The sequence below is a fragment of the Macaca mulatta genome, chromosome 9, assembly GCF_049350105.2.
Source record: "Macaca mulatta isolate MMU2019108-1 chromosome 9, T2T-MMU8v2.0, whole genome shotgun sequence".
NCBI lineage: Eukaryota > Metazoa > Chordata > Mammalia > Primates > Cercopithecidae > Macaca > Macaca mulatta.
This window is the reverse complement of record NC_133414.1, coordinates 23,664,974-23,690,324: the sequence shown is the minus strand read 5'-3', so window position 1 is coordinate 23,690,324 and position 25,351 is coordinate 23,664,974. Positions and strand designations below refer to the sequence as shown.

The 25,351-nt window shown below is 38.1% G+C and overlaps 1 protein-coding gene, 1 long non-coding RNA gene and 1 other non-coding gene across 3 annotated transcripts in view; all 3 read left to right on the top strand.

Annotated features, from left to right (window-relative positions):
- The window catches only part of LOC114669905 (uncharacterized), a 29,926-nt gene extending 25,627 nt beyond the window's left edge, over positions 1–4,299 (top strand). Inside the window, exons 2-3 of the long non-coding RNA XR_013397963.1 lie at positions 126–258; positions 1,988–4,299. This is a non-coding gene — a long non-coding RNA (uncharacterized LOC114669905). The remainder of the gene's footprint in view (positions 1–125; positions 259–1,987) is intronic.
- Positions 3,526–3,599, top strand: TRNAN-GUU (transfer RNA asparagine (anticodon GUU)). The gene has a single exon. It is a non-coding gene; the product is annotated as a tRNA-Asn (tRNA).
- Positions 4,300–23,344: 19,045 nt separating the features above from the next.
- On the top strand, positions 23,345–24,808 carry EBLN1 (endogenous Bornavirus like nucleoprotein 1; the record flags this gene model as incomplete). The annotated part of the gene is given in 4 exon segments (XM_015146574.3): positions 23,345–23,997; positions 24,321–24,340; positions 24,343–24,413; positions 24,416–24,808. Coding segments are annotated over 4 exon segments (1,137 nt in total), but the record flags the coding sequence as incomplete, so codon positions are not given.
- Between the last annotated feature and the right edge of the window lie 543 nt (positions 24,809–25,351).

Here is a 25,351-nt window from a genome sequence, read left to right as displayed (position 1 = left end):
TATCTGAATAATTTCACAAGATTTTCCAACTAAGTGATACAACTTTAAAAAATAATAAAAAAGAAATATGCTAATATACCTTAATACTGATTGCCTTTTTTTTTTTTTTTTTTTTTTTTTTTGAGATAAGGTATTGCTCTGTCTGTCACCCAGGCTGGAGTGCAGTGGCATAATCACAGCTGACTGCAGCTGCAACCTCAACTTCCCTGGCCTCAAGTGATCCTCCTGCCTCGGCCTCTCAGGTAGCTAGGACTACAGGTACGCACCACCACACCCAGCTAATTTTTGGATTTTTTCTAAAGATGGGGTCTTCCTATGTTGCCCCAGCTGGTCTTCAAGTCCTGATCTCAAGCTATCCTCCCGCCTCAGCCTCTCAAAGTGCTGGAATTACAGTTGTGAGCTACCATGCCCAGTTGAATGCTAGTTTCTGTGATGCTGCTTTTGGCTTGTTAAACATAACTGACCTTAGTCCTCCAGTTTTGTATGAGAAGAATACTTTTGGTGAGTAGAAAACGTTTTAAGCTTGAGGCTGGTTGGAAGGGTTCGATTTACTTTTACTTATAAATCAGTTGTAAAATATGACTTGCATTTGTTTTGAGAATTAATTTCATAGTTCTCCTCTTGCTCTTAGTAACATCTGTGTAGTGTTGTCTTTTAACTTATTTCTTGGTGCCACCATCTTCCATTTATTGGGGTGACTTCTGTAACTCACTTGATAAAAAAAAAAATTCCAAACTTTTTTTTTTTCTTTTTTTTGAGATGGAGTTTTGCTCTTGTCGCCCAGACTGGAGTGCAATGGTGCGATCTTGGCTCACTGCAACCCCTACTTTCTGGGTTCAAGCGATTCTCCTGCCTCAGCCTCTCGAGTAGCTGGGATTGCAGGCGCCTGTCACCACGCCTGGCTAATTTTGTATTTTTAGTAGAGACGGAGCTTCACCATGTTGTCCAGGCTGGTCTCGAACTCCAGACCTCGGGTGATCCTCCAGCCTCAGCCTCCCAAAGTGCTGGGATTACAGGCGTGAACCACTGTACCTGGCTATTAAAAAAAAAAAAAATTCTAACTGGATTTTTTGTTTTTAACAATTCTGTCACCATACTTCTGAAATACAGAAACGAAGAAGAATTCAGGTCATGCACAATCATGCTAATGGCAATCCTGTGAGTTGCCTATGCTGTTGGGATGAAGCTGGAAGAATATTATCTGAAAGCCTTGGATTCATGATATCTGGAAGGTCTATAGATCAGTGTGGTCCATTGTGGCTTGCCTGTTAAGACAGGTGAATCCTATTTGCACAGATGTTCTTGCTTTTCTCTCTTCCTCTCCGGGAAGAAAATAAAATATATATGCCCATTAATCTGCACAGATGAGCCCCATGGATAGAGCATATTCTTGGGAAAAGTAAATTTGCAATTCAGTTGTGTATAATATACAAAAAAGGGGACAAAATGCCCTGTCCATTTTACTTTTAGCAATTATAAAGACCCAAGCGCTAATGAAGCTATAGGACTCATTTATCTTGGGTTATCTTAAAATTAAGAAAAGATAATGTATGTTTCTAAAATTAATCCAGTGGGCTTAGTTTGGCTTTAAAAACTGAACATAAATATTATGGCCTCAGATGAGATAATCACAAAGATTTAAATGACACTGTGTTCTTCTCTCTTATTTTTGTTAGTGGTCATTCTGCATAAAAGCTGTGTTTGATATATACCATTGGAATAAAATGTTCAGAGTCCATTCAATATTTTAAATATTTATATGCTCCTTTGAAGTAGTTTCAAGTGGAGAGGGAAAAAAAGGCAGAGCTAAGTAACCGTGGAAACAGCCATTTTATGTAAAATGTTAAAAACTACACAAGCAAGCTTGAAGACAGTTTTAAAACCAATAGTGGTACTTATATAGACAATTTTTTAGCCTAGAATGAGTTAATATTCCTTTCTGAGTTCGTTTTCCTTATCACCTGTCTCTCATAATCTCTCTTTTTAGAAGTCAAATGCTAGTATGATGACTGAAGTGAGGAAAAGATATTGGAGCTGAAGAGATTTACATGAGTAGAACCGTTCCTAATACTACTTTAAACAGAAGAATAAACATTGAATGAAAGGGCAGTGAGGTACACCAGTTGCAGTCTGTTCTAACTGGATAGTCACAAAAACAATAAAGGAAAGGACACTCAGTTTGGTGTTGGGAGAAGAAAAGCCAGTACCTGATAGTTTTAGCAGGTACATAAAATACTACCAAGTAGAAAGCAGCATCGTCTGATGAAATGAGACTTCTCATACGCTCTGTAGAAGCATTTCCTAGATTGTTTTTTCAAATTCAAAAATTTCAAGTGCACTTCCAAAAGTTTGTTGAAAGTGGCGTGGTGCAGCTTGGCGTGAATTCACAGCTGTTTAACATCTCAACGCTTTCAGAGAACTCGGCTTCTAATTGGTTCCAAAGCCAATTTAAGTTGTCTTATCACGCAACGGGAACTCAAAATGCTGATTGGACTAAGACGCGTCGCTTACAACGTCTATAAATCATGATAGCGATTGTTCTTGGAGGGATTCTGTACAGAGCAGTTTACTGACTGTTAAAAATTTAAACATCACGTTCTCAAGTGGAAACTCGCAATTATTTGAGGAGAGAAAAAGGGAGAAAAAGAGCGTTCGGAACTTAGAAGAGTACGTTAAAAGGCACCAGGAAACATTCACACAAAGGGAACGATTTTCGTTTAAGTATTTATAGGAATGGAACATGTTTGCCTGCAGTGTTTCTGTGCTAAAAATTTTCAGGAGTTAGTTATAGATCATTCCCTTTTCTTCTTTAACTTCTCTTTCCTCAAATCGGGTTTTAATTATCCTTCGAGATGTGTGTTTTAAGTGGTATGTCTTCGATGTGGGTGTGTAAGCTAATTCCAGGGAGGAGGGCAGAGTTAGCAATAAACTACAACGCACTGGAACTAAGGAATGTTCCTGTACCTTTTCTCCCCTGATGTTTCTTTCCAGTAACAAAATGTTAGTGTGAAATCATTGTACTGTATTTAGTACCAAACAAATAGGGATTTCATTTATGCCTTTAATAATACCTGAAAATAAAAATAAAGCAGGCAAATAAATACATTTCAGATGACCTTGGGAGTACTACACAAGTAAATCACGAGAGATTAGCGAGCGAAGCACTGGACAAATTGTTTGAAACAAAGGGAAAGTTTCTCAGCTCACAAGATGAAAGCTTTGATTTCCTCATAAAAGAAAACTGTTAAGAAATAATTATTTTCCTGAAATACAACGTTCCAAATGGGAATTGGCGAGGGGAAGCAACAGTATTTTAACACATTTTGCAATCTGCAGTGCTGTTTGATTTTGTTGTATAATTTTTCGATATGCTTAAAAGGTGGAAAATAGAATTAAGAGGGTTGGAAACATGAAATGAAACATTTTGGTTCTGATAGTACCAATCAGAAAGCAGAAAGGAACAGCCGCACACTGCCTTTATTATTCTTCATAAAGGCTGTGGCAGAAGAGACACGCAGCATGGGAGTCTCTGTGGCGCAATCGGTTAGCGCGTTCGGCTGTTAACCGAAAGGTTGGTGGTTCGAGCCCACCCAGGGACGCGCCCTCGTTTTACGAGGTGGTCGCGGGTAGTTTTGTAGAAATGGAGTTCAGGCCTCGGGCTAAGCTGGGGTGGATTTCCAGGGACCAAGCGGAGAAACCACCGACCCTTACACTGCGCGGCCAGCCGGCGAGCCCTTCGGTTTCGCCCCGTCCTGAGCTACCTCCTCTACCCCGCTGTCCTCCCCCGGCTGCAGGTGAGCGCGGCCAGCCCTTCCCCGGGGTCGTCGCAGGGATCTAGGCCTCGCCAGGGTCCCGGAGCGGGGACGCGCAGAGGCCGCGCGGGCCCGTTTGCCGCGCGCGACCGCCTCTCCAGTTGTGCGCGTTCCCGGAGGCCCGAGCGTACACAGGGAACGCGGCCCGGGCTGGTCTTGTTGGGCTTCGGGACGCCTGAAATGTCACGGGGCCACCGCAATGCATGCATTTCAACAGTGTCAAGTTCGAGCTGCAAACTGAAAACTCACATTTTGTTGAAGCATGGCCGCCCTTTTGTCTGTTCCCTGTCAGCGTAAACATCTTCGTCTGCGACTTAAACATTAATTGTTCCTGGTGTTAATGCCTACAGAAATAATTTTTGTTGCAGTAAATCTTTCGTGTGGACAATATTGTAAGAATATATATTATATTCACTTTTTCTACTAAAACGCTTGAATTTATTAGAGAATGGAATAAGCCTGCAACACTTCCCATCGATGCAGAAAAGGAGAAAAACCTCTTTTAAAATAGTATGATTGTTAAACCTAAAAAAAAGGATGAGAAAGATTAAAAGTGAAGCTGCTACATAATTCGCTTCAACTTTCTACTTTCAACGTCCCCTACTTTTATTTCCCCAAATGCAAAGCCCTCTCAAAATAGTTTCCTTTTATTTTATTACTTTGAGAAATAATCCTAGTTTCATCATAACAATTATTGTCTTGGTTTGGACTACAGAAAGTTGAAAGAGAATTCTGAAGAAAAGTGTAAGAACTAGTACAAATGATTCCTGTGGATATATTGTTTTATATTCTTCGTTATATTTCAGCTCAGTTGACATATTAATAAAGGCTAATTTTATTGAGCGCTTTCATGGAGAAAGGTATATAATCTTCATAAGCCTTCCAGGTCCTATTACTGCCATTGTACAGATGAGGCAACTGAGGCACAGTGCGACTGAGTAATCAGCTGAGTAATTTGCTTGAAGTCACAGTGAGTTTGGAACCTGGGTAGTCAGGCCCATGCCCAAGCTCCTCCCTGCTGTACTGCCTGCTTGGAAGTTCCTTCCTCTAAAATACAGCTACCTAATTAGTTAATTTAAAACCAAAATGATACTTGAATTGGTTTTTATGAAGTTTCGTTAATATTTTGCTCCAAATCTCGTAAAGGGAGTAAAATAAAAACCAACACAACATTTATGGCGTGCTAAAGGGTATTGTTAAATTATGCATTCATTGGGCTGGTCAATTTTATTCAAATGAAGGCTGTGTGTGAACATGAAGTCTTCCTGGGGAATGTGTCTTAGGGAAACAGTTTGTTAGCATTTAGGTACAGAAGGCAAGATGAGAGAGAGAGACAGGCAAAATCTGGAAGGAGACAGATTCAGGCCATGGAGTCTAGAAACTAAGGATTCTTTGACCCCAAGCTGATGTTTGGGAATTGGGACATCCACGGAGACCCCTGTTTCGGGACACTTTTGTGAGATAGTACCAGAATTTGTACTTGACTAGGGGCCTAGGTGGCAGTTTAAAATTCAATCTTCAATTTCTAAGTACATTCTATTTCATCCTATTTTGGGTATTAATATGATTTAGAGACCAGAAAATGAAGGAGAATTAAATGGGAATGGAGGTTCCCCGCTGAGTGCAAAACTCCCCTCTAATGTAAGCAGAAGCAGTTGCTGTTATTATGTGGACAAGTGCTTAGGCCATTTCCTTGGCTCTTGCAGGCAGGTAAGATAGGTAGGCCCCAGTGTGGGTGGCTGACACCGGTAGTCTCAGTACTTTTTTGAGGCCAAGGCAGGAGGATTACTTGAGCCCAGGAGTTAGAGACCAGACTGGGCAACAGAATGAGATTCCATGTCTACACAAAATAAAACATTAACCCAGCATGGTGATCACTTCATTGCACTCCAGCATGGGTCACAGAGCAAGACCCTATCTCAGGAAACAAAAAAAGGTAGGTGGGCAACAATTTGGAAGAATTGCATAAATATTTATAATTGCATTGGCTTTATAAAATTTCAATGTGTCATGGTTGTAGATGTTGCAATAAATGCTATTTCTGAGGAACGTCTTTCTGTCCTTAATTTCTTGGCTGTGTAATACCAGCCAAACCCAGATATATGTCAAGATCATTTAAAGCTTTAATTAAAGGCTGAATAGCATTTAAAACGCTATATTGTATATTTGAGTATGTAAATATGTTCCTAATATTGCTAATAGAGTTGTACACTTAAACTGCATATACAAAATCAGAGGGAAATTCACTGAAGTAACATAATAAAAGGTGAACCAATTGCTATGATTTAAATATAAAAACTCATTAGAGAATGTACTATTCATCTAATTTAGGAAAGGACAAAACAGATGATAGATAAAAATTAAAGATCTGTCACAAAAATCATAGAAATCATTCATTTAAAGTATTTTTATAATGCAAGTGTTTCTTTAGAACATAATGCAGGCTAGGAGGAAGCCACATGGTTTAACATGTCTCTGCTTTCATTTCTAACACTTATGTCTGATGTCATGCAATGCAAAGTTTAGGAAAAAAAAGCCTGAAGAAACCGAACTGCTCCGTTTCTGCATGCATAATACATGATAATGAATAATGCAAATATGAACTTTTATTTCTCTGAATTTTGATGGACACAGGGCCTAAAATGTTCTTCAATTTATAGCTACAATTGAAAACAGCAATGAATTGAGGGTAGAATAAGCTATAATACATTTAACCAGAAAATAGTTAAAGCACTTGAAACATTTTAAATAAGTAAGAATGTTAATTTTATCAACTGTATTATTTCATTTTAAGTCCTCGGTGTTGATCCCTTTTGGTAATGTCAGTGTATTCTGTGTTTTTACATGTTGAAAATAAGCTTTGAGCTTACAGGAATAGGGTGAGAATAAACTATGTTTATAGATCACACCAAATACTTAAATCTTAAGTTATTTTTAAAGCCTACATTTTTAAGAAAAATCTCAATATTTTAATTGTCTGAAATACGAATGAAAAGGAAACTTTTTGATTAAGCATAAATACATATAGAAATGTACAAGAATTATTGAGTATAACTGAATACATTTTTATAAAGTTAACACATCTTTGTAAACAGCTCTCAACATCCCAGAACTCCGCTTTATGTTTTTTTTTTTTACCAGTCACCAAAATATAAGTTTTAAACTATAAACATACAGATTATTAGGTTAAAATGTGAATTTTTAAGTTGTCATTGAACAGTATTGAAAAATAAATTTACGACTAAATCCTGTGTCTTAGTCTGCTCTGCTCAGCCTACAATAAAAAAACACCACAGACTGGGTGGGTTAAACAACAGATAAAATTTATTTCTCACAGTTCTAAAGGCTGAAAAGTCTGAGATCAAAGTGCCAGCAAGGTAGGTTTTATTCTGCTGACTCTTCTCTTGGCCTGTGGGAAGCTGCCATCTTGCTGTGTGCTCATGTGACCCCTTTTTTGTGCATGTACCTAGGAGAGGAATTTCTAGCTCTCTGATATTCTATTCATAAGGACACTAATCCAATCATGAGAGCCACAGCCTCATCACCTTATGTAACACTAATTACTTCTCCAAAGCCCCATCTCCAGCTTCTGTCACATTGGTAATTAGGGCTTCAGAATATATGTTTTGGGGGGGACAGAAACATTCAATCCTTAACACCATATCAGAGGAATACTTACAGATGAAGATTAGAAAAAATAATAGAAACTAGAAATCAATTTTCCATGCCTACTCACTTATGACCTAACCATCTATGATAGACTTGGTAAGAAAAAAATTGTGGTATTAAGGCGAATATGAGAAATTTGCTATTTACTTGAAGGGTTTAATTTTGTCTATAAACAAATAAAAAGTGCTCTTATCCCTTTCCATCAAAGATACAAAACAAAAACAACCTTTTAGAAATGATTATGGCATTTAAATTCATTCAATTTTATTTTTGGAAATAAAGTGTAAATTTTAAAACCAAGATGAGACTTGATCTTCAGAGTTGCCGTAAGATAAGATAACTCAATAATTTCCCAGATAATATAACCAAAAATCTTAAGGATTTTAACCTAGAGTTCTATATTGGAGGAAAAAAATTAGTTGTCCTGTCATTTTGAAACTATAAAAAAAAAGAGGAAAATCTAGAGCTATATGAAAAAAGCTATATTTAAAGTTGTGGAAAGTCCAAAAATACCACTGAGGAAATGCATTCAAGAAAGGATCAGTGTACAAGAATCTCAAGAAAAGTTTTACTTTGTTTAAACAAAATTATTCATTGTTATTATTAAAGTGGTATATGCCTAAGGTTATAATAATAAATATCTATAAAAATTTCAGTATAATTATGTTTATTGCAACTTTACTTAAAATAGTGAGAAACTATAAACAAGAGAAAATATCAAACACTAATGGAAATAGTGAAATAAATTGTGGTATATTCTTTAGACATGAGAATACATAAAAAGCATTTATACAGATGTTTAGTGTTCTTCAGAAATAATGCCTTTGTGCAATGTTAAAATGTGGCATTAGGCACAAAACACTGGATACAAAACTGTCCAAAAAGTATAATCCCTATTTTGCAATAAGACTGAATTACTTACATAGGTGATCTATAATTATTTCTTGCTAGTGAGTTAAATACATCAAAATGAGAGGATCTGATTTTTTTTTCTTTTTTATGCTTTACCTCCCAAGTTGTCTACAACAAATATATATTACTTTAATTTGTTAACTTTTTTCTAATATAAAAATACCTGAACTCATACTCTATATGCAATTTTGAATGCTGTTTTTCTATCTTAAAATTTATGTATTTGTTTGAGTTCCCCAAAGAAACAGGAACAGTATATATTTCCTGTAAGGAATTGGCTCATGTGATTAGAAAGGCTGAGAAGTCCAAGATCTACAGTTGGAAAACTGAAGACCCAGGAGAGCCAATGGTTTAGTTCTAGTTTGAATCTGAGCTGATTGGACAAGGCCTGTCCACATTGGGGAGGGCAATCTGTTTACTCAATCTACCAGTTCACATGGTAAACTCATCCAGAAACACCTTCACAGACACACCCAGGAACAGTGTTTTACCAAATACCTGGGCACCCTGTGGTTCAGTTAAGCTGATACATAAAATTAACCATCACAAATTATATTGATGAAGACCAGAGAGCCCAGAAATAAATCCCTAAATATACAATATAACAACTTTCAACAAAAGTGCTGGGATTTTTCAATAGGGAAAGGATATTCTTTTCAACAAATGGTGTAGGAAAACTGAACATCCCATGCAAAAGAATGAAGATGGACCATTATTTTATACCATATGCAAAAATTAACTCAAAATGGATTACAGACCTCAATATAAGACCTACAACTATAAAACTCTTAAAAGAAAACATAGGGGGAAGGCTTCATGGCATTGGATTTGACAATGATTTATGTATTTGTTTGAGTAGATATGACACCAAAAGCACAAGCAATAAAAGAAAACGTGGATAATAGACTACATCAAACTTTAAAATTTCTGTGCATGAAAGGATCCTATCAAAAGAGTGGAAAGGTAATTCTCAAGATGAGAGAAAATACTCACAAACTATGTATCTGATAAAGAGGTAATATCTAGAATATGGAAGGAGCTCCTAAAATTCAACAACCAATAGAAAACTAAACAGCCAAAAAATGGCCAAAGGGCTGGAGTTGACATTTCCATAAGAAGATGTACAAATGGCCAATAAGCACATGAAAAATGCTCAACATCATTAGCGCTAGGGAAATGCAAATCAAAACTACAGTGAGAACCACCTCACATACATTAGGATGGTTGTTATCCAAAAAAACATAAAATAACAGGTGTTGGTGACGATGTGGGGAAATTGGAACCTTTGTGCCCTGTTGATGGGAACTTAAAATTACATGGCTATCGTGGGAAAGCAGCAGGCGATTCCTCAAAAAATTGAAAATAGAATTATCACATGATTCAGTAATTCCACTTTTGAGCATATACCCAAAGAAATTGAAGACAGAATCTTGAAGAGCTATTTGTACACTCATGTTCATAGCAGTGTTATTCACAATACCCACAAAGTAGAAGCAACCCAGGTGCCCATAGAAACTTGGTAAATGATGAATGAATAAACAAAATGTGATAAACACACACACACACAATGGAACATTATTCAGCCTTAATAGGAGGGAAATTCTGACACATGCTACAACATGGAGGAACCTCGAAGATGTTATGCTTAAGTGAAATATATCACTCACAAAAGACAAATTGATGATTTGTATGAATTGTATAATTCTACTTGTATCAGGTACATAGACTAGTTAAATTCGTAGAGATAGAAAGTAGAATGGTGGTTGCCAGTGACTGGGGGAAGGGAGAAATGGAGAGTTGTTTTTAAATGAGTATAGAGTTTCAGTTTTGTAATATCAAAAGAGTTTTAGGGACTGGTTGTACAACAACATGAATGTACTAATTCTACTGAACTCTACCCTTTAAAATGGCTAAGATGGGACATTTTATGTTATGTACATTTTAATCACAATTAAAAATGAAAATATAAATTATTTTGCGGGGATTTTTCCCCCTTATTATGTAAGACAGTGTGATATTGAAGCAAGGATAGATAAGCAGACCAGTGGAAACAATTCAGAACCCAGAAACAGATTTAAGCACATTTAATTAAAAAAGCAAGTTGAAGGCCAGGCCCAGTGGCTCACACCTGTAGTTCCAGCACTTTGGGAGGCCAAGGCAGGAGGATCAGTTGACGCCAGGAGTTCAAGACTGGCCTGGGCAACATAGAGAGACCCTGTCTCTACACATTAAAAAAAAAAAAAAAGAAAGGGGAAGGGAAGGGAGAGGAGGGGAGGGGAGGGGAGGGGAGGGGAGGGAAGGGAGAAGGGAAGCCCTCAAGGAAGAGGAGCACAACTCCTGACTCCTTAAGTGACTTCCTTCCAAATAGTTCAGTATGGAAAGGAGAAAAGAGTAACTTTAAGTGAAGAAATCTGACAAGTACTACCTCAGCCAGGTGATCACGATCAATACCAACAGTGTTAAGTCATGTTGATGGTATGTACCCTTGATAGGATGTAGCTCTTCACCTCTGTGGTCTTCCTTCCAAAAATTTATATTCCCACTCTATTCACAATGAAAACAAATTTCAATAGAGGGTCATCCCACAAAGGGGTACCAAACCAAATCCTGATTCCTTTATATTTCCCCTAAATTTCGCTTTAAAACTGTACATTTATCTTGTTTTTCTATTCTACTCCTCATGTACTTTTCATAGGCAGCTAAAAACAAAAACAAAGCAAAATAAAAACAATTAGTACTTTCAACAGTGTGCCTATAAATATCCTCAGCCAGACCTATGAGAATTCCTTATGTACGTTTTCTGTTTTCCATGTTCCTGCAGAAGACATTTCACCACTGTCTTCTGTGGAGTTTGTACCTCCTGTTAATAAATTATAATATGTCCCCTTTCCTTCAGCCTCCAATAGCTATTTCATTACTGTCTTTTAAGCCTTCAATAATGGGCTCTTTAAGGACTTCCATCTCCTGCCTACCACCTGGTCCCAAAGGTAAGACTGCAAGTTTTTCTTTTTTTTTCTTTTTTTTTTTTTTTTTGAGACGGAGTCTCGCTCAGTTGCCCAGGCTGGAGTGCAGTGGCGCGATCTCGGCTCACTGCAAGCTCCGCCTCCCGGGTTTACGCCATTCTCCTGCCTCAACCTCCCGAGTAGCTGGGACTACAGGCGCCCGCCGCCACGCCCGGCTAATTTTTTGCATTTTTTAGTAGAGACGGGGTTTCACCGTGTTAGCCAGGATGGTCTCGATCTCCTGACCTCCTGATCCGCCCGCCTCGGCCTCCCAAAGTGCTGGGATTACAGGCGTGAGCCACCGCGCCCGGCTGCAAGTTTTTCTTAAGGCAGATACCACTTCCAAATATCAGGTTCTGTCTTAGTTATCTGCTGTTGCATAATAAACCACCATAAAACTCAGTGAGTAAAAACAACAACCTTTTTTTTTTTTTTTTTTATCATATGTCTTGGTTTTTAAATTTTTTAAAATTTTTTATTATTTGGTTTGAGATTGGGTCTTGCTCTGTTGCCCAGGCTGGAGTGCAGTGGCGTGATCCTAATTCACTGCAGCCTTGGCCTCCTGAGCTCAAGCCATCTTCCCACCTCAGCCTCCTAAGTAGCTGGGACCACAGGTGTGTGCCATCATGCCCAGCTATTTTTTAAAGTTTTTGTAGAGTCAAGGTCTCCCTACATTGCCCAAGCTGGCGTGGAACCCAGGACTGCATTTATTACCTGGCTTGTGAATGTGCCCACTCTAACTATGGCGAGTGGGGACGTGGTAACACTTTGGATCTTTTAGTATCAATGTGAATTCAAACCCTTGAAATGTCAGGAATTCCTCTTCCCCCAGTTCACCCACACAAATGGCTATATGTCCCTTTGGAAAAAGGACTGGGGACTCTATCATATATACTTGCTGTGGGTGATAGAATTCTTCCTGGGACCTGGTCTATCCTTCAGTCAGTGAGTTCCTAGCCTGAGTAGTGGCTCGGATCCAGAATTGAGGCAGAATATGGTCATTTTTATTGGGGTGATTGGTCTCAGTCTCCTGAAGATTCATGGTTGATTTCTTTTCTTTTCTTTTTGGAGATGGGGGTCTCACTCTGTTGCCCAGGCTGAAGTTCAGTGACATGTGTCGTCATGGCTCGTGGCAGTCTCAAACTCCTGGGCTCAAGGGATCTTCCTACCTCAGCCTCCCAAGTGGCTTGGAGTACAGATGCATGCCACCATGCCTGGCTAATTTTTAAATTTTCTATAGGGATGTGGGGGTCTTCCTACATTTCCTGGGCTGATCTTGAAACAATTCTCTTGCCTCAGCCTCCCAAAGTGTTGGGATTACAGGCGCGAGCCACCACTCTTGGTCTCGATTTATCCTGATTGTATAATTTGAGTAATACGCTTATTGGCTGCTCATCCAAGATGTCCCTACAGATGCTATGTTCCATTAACCAACTTCACATCTCTGTGAGTCAGACACCTCTCCCTCTTTCAGTCCAAACTTGCCAGCCATTAGAATAATAGCCCACAATCTGCCCTTATCACTGCAGGACACTATCATCCCCATTATTATCAGGGAGCCCAGTTCTGTACCAGTATCCCCAATCTCAGCCCAAGCCACAGGGGACAGCCACACTGACCTTCACAGAGCTGCTGGTGCCCCTCATCCCGATGGCTTCATTGCTTTATTAAACAGTGTCCTCTGGCCCCTCCCACAGTCTATCATTGGTGAGTGGGTTTTCCAGCACTCAACAGGGTATATTCACTCTAGACCATTTTCCTAACCTTTCGATCCTTTATTTTCCTGTCTGTCATGGAAGTGCCAGCACTTTCTCTCACATAATGTGGCCATGTTTTCTACAAGCTTCTGAAATCTTGTAGTGTGTTGTCACCAACTCCTAGGTTGCTTGTCAGGGTTAAATCCTGTTTCACAGGACAATGCTCTGTCTTGGTTGGCCCTCCTTTATTCAGCCTTATCTTGTACTCTCTTGGTTTGTGATGGTATATGTCAGCTTGGTCCTACATTTCCTTTTGAGAGCATCTCTTCCCTCTATCAGGAGGCTGGCTCATGTTATGACTCAACCCTACTCATTTATCTGATGGCCAAAAGAGAAAGTAGAAGTGGATCTGAAAGGAGTGCTTGTGGCCTTGCAAGGCAGATGACTGCATCATCTTCAAGCAAGCAGGCTGTGCTGGCCTTTGACAGGATGAAGTGGGCCACTTCTGTAGGCCCAGAGTCTGGGCGGAACATGGGAATTCAAGATGCCCCCATGCCATGCCTTAAGGTCAACTTCTTCCCAACAGGCCCTCTCCTTATTCAACCTCTTCCGAAGCTCTGTTACTCTTATTGTTGAGGCTCGGGCTTGATTCTTAGCCTTTTTTGGTGTTGGCTCATAGATGAGAATCTCTTTATATGGTGTGGAAGAGGCCATCTGACTTTCCTGCTTACGCTTAATTGGTGATTAATTAACCTCAGCCTTTCATTGTCTTCCTCTAGGGCATCCACTGTTGTCAGCAGCAGCCAATTCCCTAATCCTTGTAATTACCACTTTTTCTATCTCTCAAAATCCTAAAATACTTCAACTGCCAGTACATTCCCTTTTGCTGGTATCCAATGACTGCTCACACCGGGAACGTTTTAATACTTGTACCACTGTCTCATGCCAGAGGCATCCATGCTCCATCTATCCCCAGTGATGGGTCTTCAGTACCTGCCCGCCAGTGGGTGATCTGGCTGTGCCTGCAATCTCTCTCTTTCTTTCTTTTTTTTTTGAGACAGTCTCGCTCTGTCGCCCAGGCTGGAGTGCAGTGGTGCAATCTCGGCTCACTGCAAGCTCTGCCTCCCGGGTTCACGCCATTCTCCTGCCTCAGCCTCCAGAGAAGCTGGGACTACAGGCGCCCGCCACCACGCCCGGCTAGTTTTTTGTATTTTTAGTGGAGACGGGTTTCACCGTGTTAGCCAGGATGGTCTCGATCTCCTGACCTCGTGATCCACCCACCTCGGCCTCCGAAAGTGCTGGGATTACAGGCGCCTGCAATCTCATTTTAAAGCCACTTTCCTAGGATCACTTCCAGCACTAGCTGCTGCAGGTCAGATGCCCTGAGACTCTGAGATTTGCATGTAGGAGTTTATTGAAGAGTGCTCTCAGAAGCAACTCCTTTGAGGAAACCAGGGAGAAAATAGTAGTGAGCAGAGGAAAAAGCCGAACTGAGATGCAGCTGCATCAGTAGCCTCAGCTGGTTCCAGGGGGAGCATCGAGGCTGAAAGAGCATTCAGAGATGTATCAATCCAAGGCACCAGGGCTGGGTCTTTGAATCCCTGCATTGAATCCAGTCATTGGATTGTGGGCTGCCCTTGAAGAAGAGACATAAATGTATTGAGGCAACTTCCTTTAACCAAGGTCAATGCCAGAAAATGGATTCAGCTGTGAGCAATCAACAGCCAATAATTACTCCCAGCAACAGCCTTGAACCTGAAGGGGACCTGGGTGAGGGGCCATAGTATCCATGGGACAAGTCTCCTAGGAGTGGTTAGTTTTCTTATTATTTTTCCTTATATATATATATATATTATTTCTTCCTGTCTTTTTAGGTCATTGCTGTTTTTTTTTTCTTTTTTGTTACACATTTGGTTTGTATACTTTAATTTTTTAAAACACGGCAAAGTCATTAAGATTTATATTTAAAAGACAGAGATTTTGCCATGCAGTTATATGGTTTGGCTGTGTCCACCTAAATCTCATGTTGAATTGTATTCCCGACTGTTGAGGCAGGGACCTGGTAGGAGGTGATTGGATCATGGGGGTGGATTTCCCTCATGCAGTTCTCGTGATAGTGAGTGAGTTCTCACGAGATCTGATGGTTTAAAAGCGTCTGGCAGTTCCCTCAACCCTTGCTTTTTCTCTAGCTCCTGCTGCCTTGAGAGGAAGCTGCTTGTTTCTCCTTCGGCCATGATTGTAGTTTCCTGAGGCCTTCCCAGCCATGCGGAACTGTGAGTCAATTAAACCTCCTTTCCTTATAAATTACTCAGTCTCAGGTAGTATATTTATAGCAGTGTGAGAACGGACTAATACACGTAGTTATTCCTCTTTACATTATTTTCTAAATAGTATTTGTTGCTTGCTTTTTGACTTAGAAGTTATTTAGGAGAGACTTAATAACCTTTTTCAAGTGGTTGTTTTTTGCAAAGTTAATTTTACGAATTTATGGTTATGTCATGGTGTAGTCAGAGAATGTAGCCAATATAGTATCTACTTTTGTCATTTATTAAAGTTTTCTGTTTTCCATTAAAAGTTTTGTTTCCATTTTTCTTGCATATACCAAGGAAGATACAAAATAACAATGCAGTTGAATCTGACAAACACATTGGTGTGTAATGAAATGCATAGTGTGCGGGATATATAGAAAAAGCAAAGGATATGTTTTTTCCTGTTTGTCTGTCTTTCTTTATATTACCAAAGTTCTTGGCACATAAAAAAAATGAATATGAGAACAGTATGAAAGTGAAACGGTTCTCTTTATTCCTTTGTGCCTTTGCATACTGATCAGGGAAAAGCAACCAGGATAATAAGTTTTTGCATTGCTTTTCCTGAAATGTTGACTATTTACCAATAGATTTTAAAAATAATTTCTGAGGCCAGGCGTAGTGGCTCACACCTAAAATCCCAGCACTTTGGGAGGCTGAGGCTGGGGGATCACCTGAGTTTGGGACCAGCCTGGCCAACATGGTAAAACCTTGTCTCCACTAAAAATAGAAAAACTAGCTGGGCGTGGTGGCACGTGCCTGTAATCTCAGATACTCAGGAGGCTGAGGCAGGAGAATCACTTGAACCCAGGAGGCGAAGGTTGCAATGACAGAGCGAGACTGCCTCAAAAAAAAGAAAAAAAAAAAATATATATATATTTTTTTATAAGTATGTATTTATTGCTTTAAAAATCAAGCAACAGAATTGTTTTTTATGAGTATGTATTTATTGCTTTAAAAATCAAACAACAGAATTGTTATTGTAATAAGCGTGAGAGGGTTTCCCAGGCAACACTGGATTCTGATTGGCTAAGTTAAGGTAAAATGAAGCAGCGCACAAGTTTTGTGTTTTAGACTTGAGGCTCAAGTGTACTTACTTAGTTTTTGATCTCAATAAAATAGTCTTAAGAAAAATCATACAACATTTTGATTATGTGGATTTTGGCAAAAAGGAGATGGAGTGGACATAGGGCAAGAAGTACTTCATGATTCTTGATTAAACTTCCAGTGTTTTGAAAATCAAGTTAAAATTTCTGAAATCTTATACTCTAATTGTATTAGCACAATTTATAAATTACTGCAACTTTTCACTAAAATCCTGTCCTTCCTCAGTCTTCGTTGTATTATATATGTAACCTATATTTTCAGGAGAGTTTCGTGTGCCAAACTACCAATGATGAGAGTTACATATTTCAAAGAAATATTCTAAGTTTTTCAAATAAAACCACAAGTAAATTACCCATTGTACATAGAATGTTGCCACCTAGGTATTTTTTCAAAAGAATAGAAAGTATTCTCATTTTGATGCAGTAGCTTGTTTTCCTTAAAGAAATTGTTGCCCTGTTTAAGTCTGTTGGTGATAATTCAAAGTAGGTTATATATTATCTTTAGTTTTAAAATACTTAACAAATCTAGATTGAAGCAGTTTGAAGACTAAGTGTTTACTGTAAATATAGTTGTAAAATAGAGTGAAGGAAAAATACATCACATATATGGATTGAGGTATATGTTATCACTAATTTTTTTTTTTTTTTTTTGGTAATTAGTTAGTACATGCCAGATGAGGTGTCCCTAAATTGGGTTTCACTGAATGACTTTTATTGGGGTAAAAAAAATCATAGAAGTACAGTCACCTGCAGATAAAATATTGAAACACTGAGTTTGAAACTCTTCTCTGAGTATCTTGTTCTCATTATGGCATAAACCACACATCATATTGTGTTTTACACTGTTGTTACTATTTTATTTTTCTTAGATATTAAGAAAAATTTAAGTGTAGTTTATTAAAGATAATTTGAAAATATAAAAAAGAAAATAGTTAAATGTAGTTCTAACAATATTATGCATATAATTTTGTACTATCATTTTCTCTTGATATCTTGTACTAATTTTCCCATATTAATATGTAAAATATTTTTCACTGCTGTGTAATATTTCATCTAGTATGTATACCACAGCACACTTAACTATTCCACTATCACTAAACATTTAAGATGTTTCATTTCTTCATGGTCATATATAATGCTGAAATGAGGGTCTTTGTATATAATGATTTTTTTCTTTCATATTTGGGAAGAATTTCTTGTGTGATGTTTTTATAAGCTACACCACTGAGGCAGAGTATTAATATATTTAGAGTTCTTGATATCTGTTGCTAAACTGCCTTCAAAAAAGGCAGTATCAATTTGCACTCCCAATGACAATATATGAGAATGTCTGTTTTGCCATACTTGTAGCAGCAGTGAGAATTGTCAAAACTATTTTCTAGTTACTTTGATAAAAATATTAATACTGTCTCCTTATTGCTTTAATTTGTATTTCTTTGGTTATTAGCAATGCTGATAATTTCCTCAAGTTTGTTAACTTGCTTTCTTCTGTGATTTGGCTGGACACACTTTAAAAAAGCATCTTTATAATAAAGCTACTTATAATGTACAGTGATATCATATAGATAGTATTGTGATAATATATTATACATTGTGTATTGATATAACACACACCATACAATTCACCCATTTAAAGCAAACAGTTAAATGATTTTTTAATATATTCATAGGGTTGTGCAACCATCACCACAATTAATTTTACAACATTTTCATCACTCCAACAAGGAATCATGTACCTATTATCAGTCACTCCTTATTTCCCCCCAAACCCCTTTACAGACCTAGGCAACCACTTATCTCTACTTTCTGTCTCTATATGTCTACTTATTCTGGATATTTTATATAAATGAAGTCACACAATATATGATCTTTTGTGACTGCCTTCTTTCATGTAGCGTAAGTTTTCAAGAGGTAACCATGTTGTAGCTTGAAACAGTGCTTTCTTCTTGATTGCCTAATAACATTTTGTTGTACAGATGTAAGTCATTTATCAATTTATCAGTTGATGGATATTGGAGTTGTTTCTGCTTTCTGACTGTTATAAATAATGCTTCTACGAACATTTATGTACAAGTTTTGGGGTGGACACATATTTTCATTTGTCTTGGGCCTACAACTAGGAGTGTAGTTGGTGGGTCCTATGGTAACTCCATGCTGAGTATTTTGAGGAATTGCCGGAGTGTTCATACATGCTTTTATGCATGTTAATCTATTGGTGTCTTGGTGCTGTTCTTATAGATTTGCATGAACTCTTTATATAAGGTCAGTGTTAACCTTGTATACTTGCAGAAAGTATTTTAATCCCCATATTGCTTGCCTTTAATTTGGGTAATGAATTTTGTGTGCAAATATTTTTCAGTTCTACATTGTCAGTTCAGTCAATATTTTATTTTGTAACTGGTTTCATTGTTACTAAGCTTTTTAAAAAACCATTCCTTGGCTGGGCAAGGTGATACATGCCTGCAGTCCCAGCTACTCAGGAGGCTGAGGAGGAAGGATTGATTGAGCCCAGGAGGTTGCAGCTACAGTGAGCCATGATGGTGCCACTACACTCCAGCCTGGGCGACAGAGCGAGTCCCTGTCTCAAGAAACAAAAAACAAAAAACAAAAACCCTATTCCTCTGAGGAGTTTGAGCCATATTAATATTTATTTTCTTGTAATTTTCTATATTCTTTAAAAATATTTCATTACTTTATTTAGGTTATTTGGGTGGATGGTGTCAGATTAACATTAAAATGGATTTTTACTCCCAATTATCTAACCAGTTGTACCATTACTATTTTTCTTAACACTTCCTCTCTTCCCTGCTGAATTTGTCTTGATACTGCCTTTTTATTGATTATTAATTTTTTTTTACATGTTCTAATGTCTGTTTTGGTCAGCATGCCTATTCCTGCACCAGGACCACATTGTTTAAATTATTGAAGGTTTAGAATATGTTTTGTACCCAGGAAAACAGCAATATTTCCTTCAACCCAGCACCTCATATTTAATAATCGTTTTCAAAAATTTCTTAGTGACTCTTATTTTTTTCCAGATGGTTCCCAGCTTTTTCCAAAGTTTTGTTATGTTTTCTAAATACCGCTGGAATACTTATTGTGCTTGCATGAAACGCTCAGTTAAACTTTAAGAGACTTGACATTTTAATAGCAGCAAATTTTGTCATCCAGGAACCTGGTATATCTCTCTGGTTATAGTTTTTTGAAAAAGCTCAGCCAAGTCTTATACTCATTTTATGCAAATCACATATGGTTTACTCCCCACTGGAGCAGATCCAGGTTCTGAGGGGCCCAAAGCTTATATGATTTTGGGGGGTTTTCTTAAAGAAAATGAATACAAAATTACAAATACAAAATTAGGTACCTAATCTTGGAAGGAGCCTGGGCAAGCAGTGGGCTCTGGGGCTGCCTTTATTTTCTAGGCAGTTGGCCTCTTTTCACAGGTATGTCTTTGCTGATCTTGTTATTATATATTTGTAATATATTATCTTGTGTTCCCATAGGAATTAAAGAATCTATGAACTAAACTTAGAAAATACTTTGAAAAAATCTGTTTTCTACTTTTCCATTTTGGAATTTCTATACAAATAATCTTACTGTATGTGACTAGCAATAACTTTATATCATCTTCTATAATATTTTTTCTACATCTTAAACTTGTTGAGAAAAGGATCCATATATTGAAGATCATTAATAAATGTTTTTAGTGATGACTACTAACCTAAATAAAGGAGTGTATTTACTGAGGCCATAGCTAGATGAATTTGCTCCTCACCAAGTTTCATGCTTCAGATGCAACATAATTTTGCCCATAATGCAGAGTGTAGGCTACAGACCTGTATATATAGAATAATATAACTTGCATCATAGACTGGGTTTTTAATACAACCTTTTTTTTTTTCTTTTAGAGACAGGATCTCACTCTGTTGCCCAGGCTGGAGTGTAGTGGTACGATCATAGCTCACTGTACCTTTGAGCTCCTGGAGTTAAGCAATCCTCCTACCTCAGCCTCCAAAGTAGCTAGGACTGCAGGTGTGTGCCACTATGCCCAGCTAATTAAAAAAAAAAAAAAGTATTTATTTATTTTTCTTTTAAGAGACATGGTGTCTTGCTATGTTGCCCAGGCTGGTCTCGAACTCTTGCACTTAAGGAATCCTCCCACCTTAGCTTCCTGAATCACTTAAGATTACACGCACAAGGCACCACATCCAACTTTACTATAGTTTTAATGCTGTGAACTCAGAGTATATGTATAAAGACTTCAACAGTTTTCATTCTAGAAATTATTCAAGTAACTATGTATTTGACCTGGTTTCTTGGATCAAAAATAGCCAAATGAGAAGAAAAGCTTCCTAATTAAATAGTCCTGAACATAAGTTAATGACTAGATTTAAAGAGTCTCGCTAGAGATTTATTCTATTTACAAAACAAAAAATATTAGAAAGGTTATTTAGTATATGTATCCTACTACTACTACAGCATTTTATAAGATAAGGGATCTAATTTTCACAGGTCATTTGAAAATTGCATATTTTAGAAATTTCAGAAGATACATCATTTATCATTTCTGTTTTACTCTTCGATGTTTTTGAATTCTAATATAGAGATTGTAGGACAACAGAAGAATGGACAGTTCAACTTATTAGTTAAATTAACTGTCACCTTTGTAGCTGATACATATTTTGGAAAACTCACAAAATCCTGTAGTACCCAAAGCATCCCACCAAGTGCTTTAGAGGTATGCAACACATTGTGGTTTATGGCACTGAGAACACCAACCCTAGTCCCTAATTATCCAAATAATCAAGAATACGGGGACGTTTTTAGTTAAGACCTTTGGTTTTAATAACCGAAGATACCTATTCACAATAAAGAATTCTCAGATAATTGTGATTATAACTGCTAGTTAAGTTTAGTTGCATATTAACTAAATGTTTGAGACATGGGATTAAGAAGGGACGTGGTAAAACACAAGCAGCTTTAAGTGATTTAATTAGCACACCAAAAAGGTGGAGGGAAAAGCTCACAGGCTCACCTTAAATTGTTTTCAGGCCAGGTGCGGTGGCTCATACCTGTAATCCCAGCACTTTGGGAGGCGGTGGCGATGGGGTGGGATGAGGCCGGATTACTTGAGGTCAGGGGTTAGAGACCATCCTGGGCAAAGTGACAAAACTCCGCCTCTACAGAAAACAAACAAAAATTAGATGGGCATAGTGGCAAGTACCTGTAGTCTCAGCTACTTTGTGGGGTGGGGCAGGAGGATCACTTGAACAGGGAGGTCGAGGCTGCTGTGAGCAGAGATTGCGCCACTGCACTCCAGCCTGGGTGATAAAATGAGACCCTGTCTAAAAAAAAAATTGGTTTTTGTTAACATGATTTAATACCTATTAGATTTTGTCTTTGTCTAAACATAAGGAAATAACAAAAACCCTATACTTTATATGTGCTTTCGGAATTGGGAACCACAGAAAAATCCATGAAGGTTTAGGATGTTTTCAAGTGTGTGGAGGTTTTGAACATTTCTTTTCATAAATCTCACCTTTTTCCACCTCCAAATGGACTTTTGAGGAATAAAAATGGATTACTCTGAATTAATGCAAAGAAAAATATTTATTGAGATGCACAACATACCACCCAGATCAAAAGCCTATAGTTGGAACAAGACAGTTAAAAACATGACAAAACATAATAACCTTTCATTGCATTAAGAGGCGAGAAAAGAAAGAAATGAATGACCGTGTAATGTTCTATCCCTTCCAGTGGAGAACTTCTGCATGGAATATTGTGATTAGCATGGTGATTGTGTCAGCTTTAAGCTTTTATCACTGTCTAGGTTTTAAAGCAGGGCATGCAATATTGTATCTTAAAAGCACTTTAATTTTTAAAAACCCCAGAGAGCCTTTAAGTGAGACTTAATTAAAATTCAAATCAACCTTAGATGTATGTCCAAGACAGTTTTCAAAAGACCTGTACAACCTATGTTCCTTTGATTCCATTCCCTTTCCAGTGTTATCTCCAGTTGCTCTGGGCAGCACGCACTTGGCCAGCGAGTTTGGAAATTCATGAGGGCATTCTGGGGTTGACACAATGATTTGATATAGGGTATCACTGACACTTAGAGGAGGGGACCAGGTTTGCCTGATGGCCCCAAAGCTTGATTTGGTTCTGCACAATGAAAAATGTTCCGGCCCTGCTAGTTTCAAAAGATGCCCTGAACAATATCCTATGACAAATATGGCAGTAGTACTTTTAATACAGATCTAAGTCAGCAGCAGCCTTCCATGTGAAGGAATATCGAAAAGTTTTAAAAGAAGCTACACAAAAGGGCTCCTTACTTAGGAAAAAGTCCTTATGTAGAGGAAAGCTTAAACGACATAAAGATATTGCATAAGAATCATCAAACAACTTACTCTTTCTGTGGATCCTGGCTTTGTTAGAAGTTTTGTTTTGTTCATTATAGGGGGTTTTATTGGCATTAATTTGATGTTTTAAAGGTTGACATTACAATATTACTGATCTTGATGATTGAGTTTAAATTTAAGGAACCCTTAAATTTTGTGCTCGAAATCAGTGGTTGACTCGTCTCTCTGTTGGCATAGCTCTGGTGTTCACAGTTTACAGGGGAAAGGATTTTAATGCAGCTGCACATTTATTGCAAAAGCAAGAACAATCAAAATTATGTTGTGTAATTGAGGAGATTTGGAAATTACTAGACTAAAAAACTGAATATTACTAAGAAGTAAATGAAATACAGAAGTCACAATACATTAATAAATGTTATTTTAAAAATATTTTGTATTATTGCCATTCTCTGTATTTTTTTAATGCAATACAAAATTGTGTGAAAATCACAAACAATCACCCACAATATCCCGCCCAAGAAAGAACCCATAGACCAGCAGCCCACAAGACAATACAATGGATGGGAGCAGCTTCCATTACTTTCAAGGGAGATTTGAGCTCTCTGGGAAGAGCAAACAGTATCCAGCAGATGCATTGGAGCCCCAACCTGGCATTGGAGATGTCAAGGACATTGAAAAAGCAAGAAAGTCTATGCTAGACCCAGCACACAGATCTCATTTTCACCTTACAACCCCAAGCTTAGTATTTTTGTGTTTTATATTCGATGGATTACGCAAGGCACTACTCAGTGTTGGTGTGAGCAAAAGGTCTAATATTGTGATTGGGAATGAGAACAAGGAAACAGATACTCTTTATTCTAGCAAATTCGAAGATGTTATGCCTAACTTCACCGCCCTTGAGATGTCATCAATTCTCCGTCACTGCTGTGATCTTCTGATAGGCGTTGCTGCTGGATCGAGTGACCCGATATGCACCAACAGCCTCCAAGTACAGAGACAATTCAAGGCAATGATGATATCCATTGGAAGACATTTGCATGGTAAAAGTGCTGATTTATTAATTAACTATAATGCAGGGCCAGCTATATATTGGATCAACTCAAGACCATGGGTTGGAGGATTAATGTTCACATTTCTTTTTTTTTTTTTTTTTTTTTTTGGGACGGAGTCTCGCTCTGCCGCCCAGGCTGGAGTGCAGTGGCCGGATCTCAGCTCACTGCAGGCTCCGCCTCCCGGGTTCACGCAATTCTCCTGCCTCAGCCTCCCCAGTAGCTGGGACTACAGGCGCCCGCCACCTCGCCCGGCTAATTTTTTTTTGTATTTTTTAGTAGAGACGGGGTTTCACCGTGTTAGCCAGGATGGTCTCGATCTCCTGACCTCGTGATCCGCCCGCCTCGGCCTCCCAAAGTGCTGGGATTACAGGCTTGAGCCACCGCGCCCGGCCTAATGTTCACATTTCTATTCGGAGAATTTGAATCCCTGCATGTGAGCTACTTGATCAAGTTAAAGTAGTTGCCAACAAAGCACAGATGACGACACTACACTGTGCTACTACACTGTGGGAATGTTCCTGGATCAGTGCATGGATGGTTCCATTGCTTTACCTGCTGTTGTGTCTGAGATTCCAGTTTTTGAGCAGAAGAAAGCACTGGTTAAAAGGGCACTTGGAGATTTCTTTGAATTTGGGGGTGTACTTCGCCACCCTGTTATTGGGGAACTATCACCACGAATGTTCCCAAACCTAGCAACAGCAGCAAACTACTGGGCCAAAAGAAGGAATCCCACATTTTCTGGATTTGAAGCCCTTGACTTTATACCAGGATCAACTATTACACTCCGTCTAGTTTGAATGACATCTGCTCGGAAAATCTCCAGAGGAAGTGACATGGATCCATATACACTTAACATCCTTCGCGGGTACGGGAGTTTGGGATTTGACTAACAAATACGTGAACTAATCCTTGTATTTACATATAAAAAGAAATTATGTGAAAATCACATTCTAAAATTACCTGAGTGTTACCTATTGTTTTCAATCTTGGTCTGATATGTCTCTGACATCTATTGTAACTTCTCTATAATCTTTTATTTACTTCTTTAAAAGAATCCATCCAATATTCTCTGGCCACTGAAAGATGTGATCTCCAAAGTCTTTTTAAGTACTGGAGGCTAAGAATATGCTTTGACATGTGGTAGAATTTTGAAATAATTGAAATGTTTTCTGTAGTCACATGCGTTTTTAAATTTTATTCTTTATAGATAAGGCCCAGATCGTTTTTAAGATTATTGTATTTCTTCTCTAATTTGTCTTGATGATTTTTTATAATTATGTTGAAATAAATCTGATGCATTATTTATCCTAGCACAATTTTTTGTTATGGTTCTGGTGTTCTCCTGTACCTCTGTTCATTTCAGGAGATCTCTTTTATGGAATGACTTATTATCTTTTCTTAAATCAAAATGTAATCATTAAGTCAGTGCAAGG